This window comes from Heterodontus francisci, chromosome 41 (genome assembly GCF_036365525.1).
Source record: "Heterodontus francisci isolate sHetFra1 chromosome 41, sHetFra1.hap1, whole genome shotgun sequence".
In the NCBI taxonomy this organism is placed as follows: Eukaryota; Metazoa; Chordata; class Chondrichthyes; order Heterodontiformes; family Heterodontidae; genus Heterodontus; species Heterodontus francisci.
The window spans coordinates 25,962,895-25,974,915 of record NC_090411.1 but is presented as its reverse complement, the minus strand read 5'-3'; the positions used below and the strand labels follow the sequence as shown (position 1 = coordinate 25,974,915).

The window sequence follows — 12,021 nt, the reverse complement described above, 5'->3', positions numbered from 1 at the left end:
CTGTTTAAAGGGATCATCAACTGCTTACAAGTTAGCTGCTGGTTGATTTCTTCTGGTTGTTTCTTCGATTCTACAAGTCTTTGGTGCTTTCTACTGCTGTAGAGCTTTGCAACTTGAAACAAAGAGAGGTGTGGCAGCTGTGCTGAAAACATTTGCTGACTTCAAGGCTTCTGCACAAACCAGTTGCTCCCAGATATGGGTGCACTAGTTGGCATTCCACTTGCAATACAGCATGACTTGGAGAATGAAAAGAGGCCACACAAAGCAGGCCAAGCTGCTGGAGGAGGGAGGAGGAGAGTGGGGGAGAAGGGCTCTCACCAGGAGGCTATATTCACCCAGGGTGTTCAGGGAGCAATTCTCCTTCCTGAACCTCGGCAAGGAATCTGCCACCTGCTGCAGCCAGAGCAGCAACCTCAGGGCATGGCAAGGGCCACAGTACCAGTGGCTGTGAAGTGACCGTGATGATGAACTTCCATGTGTCTGCTTCCTTCCAGGCTGGAGATGGAGGTATCTGCAACATCGCGCAATTTGCCATCCACTGTTGCGTAAGGGAGGTCACTATTCAATGAGAGTGGAATCTTGTCCTTTCTAAAAAAATAATTAAGGCAAGGGACCATTTCCGGGTGCTGACCCCACATTTGCTGTCAGCACATCCACCTGGGAGATCTTCCCGGAGGTGGCCAATTAAGAAGCTGCTCCCAGTCCGCCATCCAACGGGTGGGTTACTCAGGGATGCTGGTCCAATCATTAGGCTTGCAGCCTTGGAAGGACGGCGGCCCCACCGGCAGAGACAGGAGCTGCCGCTACAGGATGAGGACTGCAAGGGCACCTCCATCTTTAGGAACAGGCGGCCTCGTGGGCAGCTGCACCAGAACAGACACGACAGGCTGAACGACTTCCTTCTGTGTTGTAATTTCTGTGCCTATTGGGAAGGGGAGTCAAAAGTGAATGAGTTGTGAAGAAACATTCTGAGCTGTTAATATTTCTTTTCTTCAACAGCTGCAAACATGCCCATGACAAAGTTCCTCGCAGCTTCTGACATCCGCAAGGCCCTCAGTGCTTTCGCAAGTAAGTGGAACCCCGTACCACGTCTTTCTCTCTCAATTCACTTTTCCTATTATCTTAGCTTCTTTCTCTCTCTGCGTCAAACTGGAATTTCATTTCTACGGAGATGGGTGGGCAGGGATGGGCTCTCTCGCTGCTCCACCATAACTTCATTGGGAACACTGGAAATCCTCGGAAAATGGGGCCAATTCCATTTGTGTCAGTTTTCTCAGGTTTACTTGCCCTTTTCTCCAAAATTATGGCAGATGAGCAGGAGAATCCTTGGGGAAAATCATTCCCCCCACTCCCCCACTCCCCCACCACCACCTGCACTCCCCCTCCCCGCCATTGAACATGACTGCAGTTCAGCATTGAATGGTTCATTTAGGTGAAGGGCTTGGGTAAACGAAAGTTGCTGGTTACAGGATTCCAGTTTATAAAATTTCTAAAGAACAATTCTAAAGATTATTCTCTTGTTTCGGACTTTGAAGATCAGGTGACCATTGAAAACTACATTTAAACTATTGAAACAGGCAGTCAGGGCCTCAGCTTAATGTCCCATCGAAAGGACATACCTCCAATAATGTAGCAGTCTCTCAGTTCCACGCTGGAGTGTCAGCCTAGATCATGAACTCAAGCCAGTATTCTACCCTAGTGGCAGGACTGCTATCCTGAACTGAAAGGCATGGAAGGATCTTTCAAGAACGCCTTAAATATGTTCTGGATTAACTGGGTTTTATCTCTGATGTTACAACGGTCATGAATACAGCTGAGTAGGACAAAATGGAAAACAAATCCGGCTGGGTTCCTGTTCCTGATTACTCTTCCTTCACCCTGTAAATGTTGGATGAGGATTGGTCAATCACCATCTGTGCTCAGACCTCACGTCAGTGCATGGGCCAGGACTCAAAGGGTTGTTGGTGCCTATAAGAGGAGGGGGAAAAGAAGGAAAGTTGGAGGATAGGACGAGACATCTTTGCATCCTCGATAAGCTACTATAATATGCTTAATTGCAACGTTTAAAAGGAATAGTGTTTGCCGCATGACAATACCTCTTAATGTAATTTCTAGCTCCTGGGAGCTTCGATCACAAGAAGTTCTTCAAGATGGTCGGTCTGAAGGGCAAGAGCTCTGAGGAAGTGAAGCAGGTCTTCGAGCTCCTTGACCAAGATAAGAGTGGCTTCATTGAAGAGGAGGAGCTCAAGTAAGAATTAGCTGTACAAGAAGGCCAAACTCTTCTTCAGATATTAGCATCCTTCTGATGAGGCATCACATTTCAGGCCAGAATTTCTTCAACTAGCTTATGGGAATTGGGCCCATTATGTCAAGTTGCCAATTTAGTGCTCCGTCCAATCTTGCAGTTAACGATATTAAATGTAGGCCCTGCCCCAATTATGTCAATTAGTCACCCCTGCAATGCCTCTGTCTTCATACTGGTATAGACCTTAGTTATGTGCCTAGTCATATAAACTGGATTTCCAGAGCTGCCAATGTGTGCTCTGTAAGGAAGTATAATTCAAGAGCCCTATAGATTTGTAGCAGCATTCGCCCAACCCTGAGGCTACCTGTTGCAATGGGCAATAAGGGGCAATAACAGAAGCTGGACCTGTTAAAGATAGATTGAACAATGGAGAGGTGCAGGGTCTTTGTTTGAAATTACAGGAAATAGTGATTGTCAGTAGGCGAGGAAGAGAGAAACTGAGTCCAACGAGTTTGGGAAGCAGTGGGAGATGGTCATTTTTGCTTCCTCCTTGACAGATATGTGCTAAAAGGCTTTGCGCCTGAAGGGAGGGACCTCTCCGAAAGTGAAATCAAGGCTTTGCTGGCAGCCGGCGATGAGGATCATGATGGTAAAATTGGAGCAGAAGGTAAGCTGATGTTTAGCTATCCAAGACTTAGGTCATGGTGAGAACTGTTCGCCTGCATGTGTGTGGCTCTGAGTGTAGTTATTGCCCATCTACCCACACCGCCCCCACTGGCCCCCAACACCCACTGCCATTTTCCTCCCCACCTCTTATGAGCCACTTATTGGGTTACCAACTCTGGTTGGGCATTATTCCTGTAGGTGTTATCACATGATCACCTATCTCTAACCAACACGCCCCCACTGGTCACCCAACACCTCCATGCTCACAGGGCCAAGCCTTCCCATGACCAATTGGAAAGCAATTCTTTGTTACCTGATTGGATGATTCTTGACTTTCACTCAAACAGCCTTTTTAATACCCCAGCCCAACATTTTTATAACTAATAAGCAAAACAAAGAAATGTTTTTTAAAAAAAACACAATTTTTTTATTGACCCTGGGATGTTTCTCTCAGTTGTTGGTCACAGTAATTTCCTGGAGATTAGTCTTTAATGCCTGAAGACTCCAGGGCAATCCTGGAGGGTTGGCAACCATATTACTGACCCACTATACACTGATTCTTTTGGTTCCTCATCAAAGTAGGGTATTCCTCATCCTTGAGTGAATGTTGGCAGGTTACTGGAGAACGGAGGGCCTTACAACCAAGCTCGGTCCAAGAGGGGGTTGCTTGATAACAGTTACAATTAGAGACCCTGGGTAATTTTCCCCACCCCCTAGCCTAGGGACATTGAGATCAACACACAGTACAGACTGTTGGTGGGGGGGCGGGGTCAAACTTGGGAGAGGAGGGAGTGCAAATTAATCACCAGGCCTGTGGAGTCGAGGAGAGATCACTTTTAAAAACATTTTAAATGGACTCACCCTTCGTTGGCACTTATTATTAGAGTCGTTGGAGAATCCTGAACAGGGCTGGTCCAATACTGATGACTAATTTAGTAGAGGAGTCCTTCGACAGCTGCAAGAGCCCTAATTAACATAAAGAATGGACCCCTCAAATTTAGCAGTGGGGTCAAGGCCTAAGCAGATTGGGCATATTCCATCCCACTGCTAAATTGGCATTCTTTGGTTACATTTTATGCCTGGAAAACTGGCACAATGCTTACCAATTTCACCCCACATCCTATGAATCCAATGTACTATATGTTCCTCATCGTGCAGTTTATTAGATGAGGTCGAATCGAAGTTTGTTCATTCCCCCACCTCCACATCCCACCCAACATTCCTACCCCCACCCCCCAACTCCCGCCCTCCCCCTGTTGATACCATGACCCGAATCACTAATAAGAAATACAGATGGAACTTGACAATTCAGTAGAACATTACACTGGTTTTTTGCTTTTTAAAATTGGAGACATATTTCCAGGTTTCTTCTGTTTTCATACCTATACTGAGGTCTTCCAGTACTACCTCACGAGCACATCCCTTGACTGCTCTACTGTTGCTAAATTATCAGATTGCTTATCCAACATCCAGTACTGGATCAGCAGAATTTTCTTCCAATTAAATACCAAACCCATTGTCTTCGGTCTCTGTTCAAAACTCCGCTCCCTCGCTATCAACTCCATCCATCTCCCTGACAACTGCTTGAGACTAAACAAGACTCTTTGCAACCTTGGTGTCATATTTGACCCCAAGATGAACTGCCGACCACATATCTCCACCATCACTAAGACCGCCTATTTCCACCTCCGTAACATCGCCCAACTTCGCCCCTGCCTCAGCTCATCTGCTGCTGAAACCCTCATTCACGCCTTCATTACCTCTAGACTTAACTATTCCAATGCACTCCTGGCCTCCCATATTTTACTCTCTGTAAACTTGAGGGCATCCAAAACTCTGCTGCCCATGTCCTCACTCACACCAAGTCCCATTCCCCTATCACACCTGTGCTCGCTGACCTACATTGGCTCCCGGTTAAGTAATTCCTTGATTTTAAAATCCTCATCCTTGTTTTCAAATCCCTCCCTGGCCTCACCCCTCCCTATCTCTGTAGCCTCCTCCAGCCCTCTGAGATCTCTGCACTCCCCCAAATCTGGCTTCTTGCATTCCCCCAATTTTAATCACTCCACCATTGGCCCTGTCTTCAGCTGCCTAGGCCCTGAGCTCTAAAATTCCCTCCCTAAACATCTCTATCGCTCCGTTATAAAACACTAGTTAGGCCACAGCTGGATTATTGTGGCCATTTCTGGGCAGCACGTTTTAGGAAGGATTTCAAGGCATTCCAGAGGATGTGGAGGAGATTTACTAGAATGGTAAGAGAGATGAAAGACTTCAGTTACACGGCGAGACTAGACAAAGTGGGGTTGCTCCCTTTCAAGCAGAGAAGATAGAATAAATAAGGAGAAACTGTTTCCAGTGGTAGAAGGCTCAGCAACAAGAGGACACAGACTTAAGGTAACAGGGAAAAGGACCAGAGGCAACATGAGAAAACCAAAATTTACGCAGTGAGTTGTTACTATCGTGAATGCACAACCAAAGGGGCGGTGAAAACAGTTATCAATGATAACTTTCAAAAGGTAATTGGAAAAATACTTGCCGGGGAAAAAATTGCAGGGCCTTGGGGAAAGTGCAGGGGAATGAGACTAATTGGATTGCCCTTTCAAAGTGCAGGCACAGGCACAATGAGCCAAATGCCTCTTGTGCTATATCATTCTATGATCAATCTCTCCTCCTTTAAGACACGCTTTTAAACTTACCTCTTTGACCAAGCTTCTGGTCACCTGTCCTCATACTTCCTTATGTGGATCAGTGTTAAATATTATTTGATTACGCTCTTGTGAAGCACTTCGGGATGTTTTCCTGTGTTTACTGTTGTCCCAGAAACAGAATTAACTGAAGTGTTTAAAAGGGAGATGGATTGTTGGGAAGGAGGGGCATTAGGGAAATGGGAATAGGGCAGGAAATCGGGAATAAGAAAACGTAGAGCCACAATGGCAGCCAAAATGCGGAGAAGGGTCAGCTGGCAAAATGGCTGACTCCAGTGCGCGGCCTTCGCTGGGTCACTTAAAAAGTTTTAACTTGACGACTTAATTCCTTATTTTTCTCTTTCTTTTTTTCCTTTGTAGAATTTGCAAAGCTGGTGGCTCAATAAAAAGATCTGAACCAAATCAATTCTCCTTTACCCCCCTCACCATTTGAATTCACAAAGGCTCCCCCACAGAAAACCTTGGTTAATTAATGTCCACACAGTTCCTTCTATTTATTTGTACATTTTATACTCATGCTTGTGCTGGAAGATGCTGTCAAACAAATAAATGTCAAAAGAATAATTTGGTCCTACAAAATGGCCACTGTGTGTTTTGTTTTGTCTGTGTTTTACTGGTTGCTTGGAGATAAATGCACTCCAAGTTTTGCCTGATTAACTACAGGTCCAGACTTTGCATTACAAGGGTCCCACTCCATCCAGGAGGATCCCTTGTTATCCATGCTGACCTCTGACTCCTGACCTTGCAGGTGAACTAACCAACTGCATGTCTTCATTAAAATAAAAGCAAAATACTGCTGGAAATCTGAAATAAAAACAGAAAGTGCTGTGAATACTCAGCAGGTCTGGCAGCATCTGTGGAGAGAGAAGTAGAGTTAACGTTTCAGGTCTGTGACCTTTCATTAGAACTGGCAAAGGTTAGAAAAGTATTAGGTTTTAAGCAAGTAAAGGGGAGGCAGTTGGTGAGGAAGTGAACTAAAGGGGAGGTGTGTGATAGGGCAGAGGGCAGGAGAGATTAAATAATAAAGCTGTCATGGGACAAAGGCAAAGAGTTTGTTAATGCTTGTGGTGAAAGAAAAAGCATTAGTCTAGAGAGAGTGTTAATGGCAGAATAATGAGCAGCTCTGTCCACATGATAAAACAGGCTCATGGTTAAAAAATAGAACAAAATAATTAAAAAAAGAAAAATATAAAAAAAGGTCAGTCATGGTCTGAAATTGTTGAGCTCAAGGTTGAGTCCTCAAGGCTGTACAGTGCTAATTGAAAGATCAGGTGCTGCTCCTCGAGCTTGCTTGCGTTGATGTTCACTGGAACACTACAGCAGGCCAAGGACAGATATGTGGGCATGCGAGCAGGGATGTGTGATGAAATGGCAAGCGACCAGAAGCTCAGGGTTTTGCCTTCGGACTGAGCGGAGGTGTTCCGCAAAGCATTCACCCAATCTGCATTTGGTCTCCCCAGTGTAGCAGCGATCGCATTGTGAGCAACGAATACAGTATACTAAATTGAAGGAAGTACAGGTAAATCACTGTGTTACGACCAGGTGAGAAATTGGTCTAGGGTTCCCTTTCAGCCTTCACCTGGTCTTACCGTAGCAGAGTTTAATTTTAAACACACTGTCTTTTTAGCTCCCCCTTGATGAATCCTTGTTCACCGCTTTCCAATTATAAGGCAAAGAAACCAGCACAAACAGGTTTTCTTAGGTTTAAAGAAAAGAAGGTTGAAATTTATTAAACTTAAACTCTAATTCAGTTGGGGCCTACAGATACACGACACGCCCACGCTAGTATGCATATGCGATACACACATGCAAATAGAGACAGAAAAGAGCAGAAGAAAACTAAAGTGGAAAAGTTTGAGGCAATATCTGAAGAGTTTTTGTTATGGCTCTTCTAGCTCACTGTAGAATCCTTGATTGTAGGTAGATCTTGCTTTTTGTTGGGGCCCAGTATTCTTGTTAAACCTTGTTCGCCGTAGAAGACTTTTCTCCCTTGGGATTCATGTGTCTTCAGTGGATTCAGAGGCTTGTGAGAAAGAGATGGGAGCAGTCAGGAGAGATCTTCTCAGTCCAGGAGCAAACGATCTTTCTGAGTTCAAACTCTCTGTGGCCAGTTCAAAAGAAAACCCTGGAACAGCCGTTAGTCATATGACCAGCTGATCTAACCAGTTCTGACCCTTGTGGATTGTATACTCCTTAGCAGGCCCTGGAATGCACTTCCTCACCTTTGATGTCTGTTAGTATGTAAATCGTTTTTCCAGCCACGGCTGATCTGTTTAACAAGTCATTTCTTCGCTCCAACAACATTTAAAAATCAATGTTCATGACAAAATTGATGTGCCTCATTCTTGGCAGGTGGGGGCCTAGCATGACACCTTGCTTCACCTGGAAAGCGTGTTTGGGGCCTTGGATGGTGAGGAGAGAGGAGGTAATAGGGCAGGTATTACACCTCTTGCGATTGCATTGGAAGGTGCCGTGGGAAGGGAACAAGGTGTCGGGGGTGATGGAGGAGTGGACCAGGGTGTCATGGAGGGAACGGTCCCTTTGGAATGCTGACAGGGGTGGGGAAGGGAAGATGTGTTTAGTGGTGGCATCACGCTGGAGGTGCATGTTTTCCTTGCCTTGTTTGTAGCAGTGCAGGCGCAGTTTTGCCTTTCACACCCGGAAGCAGGAGGTGAACCTGAATGACTTTTACAAAATTTGTACTCAGGGCACAGGTGACACCTGAAGGCCACGTTAATTGACCATCCCTAGCTGCGGCGAGAAGGTGATGGTGGGCCTTCTCCTTGAACCATTGTGCTGATAGTGCTCCAGTAAGGGATATATTGACCCAGTGATGATGAAGAAACGACAATAGTCTCAGAATAAGGAGTTGGCAATTTAGAACTGAGCTGAGAAATTTCTTCACTCAAGAGTTGCAAATCTTTGGAATTCTCTACCCCTGGGAAAATGTGGATGCTCAGATAAATGGTCTACTCCAGCTCCTTTTTCTTATGTTCTTATATGTGTCCAGGTCAGGGCGAGGCGAACTCAGAGTTGATTCCATTATATTGCTGCTCTTGTTCTTCTGTGTGCTAGAGATCACAGAAATGAAGGGCAGGCGGTGGCGTAGTGGTATTGTCACTGGACTAGTAACCCAGAGACCCAGGGTATTGCTCTGGGGACATGGGTTCAAACCCCACCACAGCAGAAGGTGGAATTTGAATTCAATTAATAAATCTGGAATTAAAAAGCTGGTCTAATGATGGCCATGAAACCATTGTCGATTGTTGTAAAAACCCATCTGGTTCACTAATGTCCTTTAGGGAAGGAAATCTGCTGTCCTTACCTGGTCTGGCCTACATGTGACTCCAGAGTCACAGCAATGTGGTTGACTCTTACATGCCCTCTGAAATAGCCTAGCAAGCCATTCAGTTAGGGCAATTAGGGATGGGCAATAAATGCTGGCCTGACCAGCGATGCCCACATCCCATGAATGGATAAAAAAAGTCATCTTGGGGAGTTGCTAAAGTGCATCCTATCGATAGTGCATAGTGCAGGCATGGATGGATATTGAGTCTAGCAGCAAGGGTTGTAATTCAGTGAGCAGGTCTGTTCTTGATTTTGCCGAGCTTCTTGAGTGTTGCTGGGGCTGTACCCATCCAAGCAGGTGGTGAGTATACCAGGGGGTTTTCCACCTACTTTCATCGCGATTTCCTTCTCTCCAGCTGAAGATGGTCACTTATGATGGAGTACGGTTCTATCATCACTTTTGGCTCCAGGTTTGACTATGATGGACCCTGTTGGTCAAGCACCCCTCCATCACACACTGCCCATGTTCACACACGAAGAACGACTGGGTCATTTTTTGTGTGTGAGCCTGGGCAGTTCGTGATGGGGGGGGGCGCTATTCACCAATGGTCCTTTTGCCAACCCTCCAGGATTGCCCAAGCATCTTCAGGAATTAAAGGTTAATCTCCAGAATGCTGCCCCAAATAAGGAGAAGAATCAAAGAGACATCAAAATAATTTCTTTCCCCCCATTCTCTTTGGACACTTTTGTTTATTCTAAAATTATTGGAAATGGTTGGCAGTCAAAAATCATCTAGTCAGATAAGAGCTTGTTCGCTCTCAAGCTGGCATGGGAAGGTGGGATGTCATGCAGATTGGCATGCCGGACAATCAATGGCAGAAGTGGGGATGTGGGGAGGGTGAAGGTGGGAGGCCTTATGATGAAATCTCTAGGAATACATCCAACCAGAGGTGGCAACCCTAGTCCTTACTGTCCCCATCCAACTGATAGCAGAACATGTAAAGCCCTGGTTAGACCACACATCGAGTATTTTGAGCAGTTCTGGGCACCACACCTTAGGAAGGATATATTGGCCTTGGAGGTAGTGCCGCATGGATTTACCACAGGACTCCAAGGAGTAAATTATTAGGAGAGATTAGACAAACTCGGGTTGTATTCCCCAGAACCGCACCTGGAGTGTACTGTATGCAGTTTTGGTCCCCTTACCTTAGGAAGGATATTATTGCCATAGAGGGAGTGCAACGAAGTTCACCAGACTTGTTCCCGGGATGGCGGGACTGTCCTATGAAGAGAGATTGGGGAAGCTGGGTCTGCATTCTCTAGAGTTTCGAAGAATGAGAGGTGATCTCATTGAAACCTACAAAATACTTAAAGAGATAAACAGGTTAGATGCAGGTAAGATGTTTCCCCTGGTTGGGGAGTCTAGAACCAGGGGACACAATTTCAAAATAAGGGGAAAGCCACTTAGGACTGAGATGAGGAGAAATTTCTTTACTCAAAGGGTTGTGAATCTTTGGAATTCTCCACCCCAGAGAGCAGTGGAAGCTCAGTCATTGAGTAAGCTTAAAGCGGAGATTGACAGATTTCTAAATACAAATGACATAAAGGGATATGGGGATAGAGTGGGAAAAAGGCATTGAAGTGAATGATCAGTCATGATTGTATTGAATGGCAGAGCAGACTTGATGGGCTGAATGGCCTACTCCTGCTCCTATGTTCCTAATTTAGAAGGTTTAGGGGAAATTCAATTGAAGTTTTCAAGATATTAAAGGGAACAGATAAGGTAGATAGAGACAACCTATTTCTGCTGGTTGGGAGTCTAAGCTGAGGTTGACAACCTTTATTTTACCTGAAAAGCCTTTTTTAAGAAATTTGCTCAAAATACTGTTAGGAGCCACAAGACAATATACCATTAAAATTAGCAAAGCAACAATTTTCTACTGGGAATAAAACATCAATAACAAATTTACTTATAAAAATATATTTTTTTAACCTTTGTGTTTTAATAATCGACTTAGGTTTTTTTTTATTTTAAATTTGTCAGTAAGTCATACCCAAGGTACCACTCATTCCTGTTACAAAGCACTTTGACAACTCTCCCGAATTTGCTGAAGCTCCCATTGCCTCGCTTGTTGGTCTAGTCCATTTGTGCAGTAGACTGTGTGTTAACAAAGTTACACCCAAGCATTTTGCTCATTTTATACCCAATATCGGGAAGATCATTGGCCTCTAGTGGGAGGAGATCCCCGACCATCAGACAGCTAGTAGCCTTATGTCTGCTTTACATTTCAAATTTTATTTCAGATTGTTGTACTTGTGGTTTTTTTCCACTTCGTACATTTTTATTTGAGATTATTACACTTACATGTTTTTCTTTCATTAAGTTATTTCTTGTTATATTTCAAAATATTACAGATATTGCATTTAAAAGAAATTCTAAAAATGCAGTGGCTGCAGCTCTTTTTATTGTCAGATCTCTCTCTTGCTCCGGGGCATCTGCCTCTCATCACATCATATGCCATTGCGTCTCACACACAGTTACGCACTGATGTTATCACCTCGTAAGGCAGGGAAAGGCGCTGCGCATGCACCATGCCACGCTGACACTAAGCACCGTTGCCTTAGCAACAGACCGGGCCTGGGTATCAGACTGAGGATGATGGTGGGGGCCTTGAGTTGGTGGGTACAGTGCTGGGCCCTGGAGGTGCTGTTGTGGGCAGGGATGAGGCCTACAGAGGGAGGGCTGGTAGTCTGGCACCCGGGAGCAGCCTGGGCCTTAGGCCTCTAACTGTCTCCTCTGACTGCATGATACTGTTTATGGTTAAAAAAAATCAATTGAAGCCATGAGGTTTATGCTAATTATTACCCTTTGATTCCCACAGGAAAATTGTGTTACCCTCTTGTTCTTTAAGTTGACATTCTCTTGAGTTAATATCTCTAGACATTTTCATGAAAATGAGAACCAGCCGATAAAGTGTGGGGGCTACAAATAAGGCATTAAGGAACCGCATGCGACTCCGGAGCCATAGGTTGCCAACACTTAGTCTAGGACTAGGGGCATAGTATAAAAATTAGAGCCAGGCCTTTCTGGAGTGAAATTGGGAAACACTTCTACAC

At 44.9% G+C, this 12,021-nt stretch overlaps 1 protein-coding gene across 2 annotated transcripts in view; it reads left to right on the top strand.

Annotated features, from left to right (window-relative positions):
• Positions 1 to 6,195, top strand: part of LOC137353637 (parvalbumin alpha-like) — a 64,190-nt gene extending 57,995 nt beyond the window's left edge. For both annotated transcript variants that reach the window (XM_068019989.1, XM_068019990.1), the window contains exons 2-5: positions 1,000 to 1,068; positions 2,116 to 2,248; positions 2,803 to 2,912; positions 5,977 to 6,195. In XM_068019989.1, the coding sequence (XP_067876090.1) occupies positions 1,000 to 1,068; positions 2,116 to 2,248; positions 2,803 to 2,912; positions 5,977 to 6,002 (338 nt within the window). In that variant the 3' untranslated portion in view covers positions 6,003 to 6,195. The remainder of the gene's footprint in view (positions 1 to 999; positions 1,069 to 2,115; positions 2,249 to 2,802; positions 2,913 to 5,976) is intronic.
• Positions 6,196 to 12,021: the final 5,826 nt, after the last annotated feature.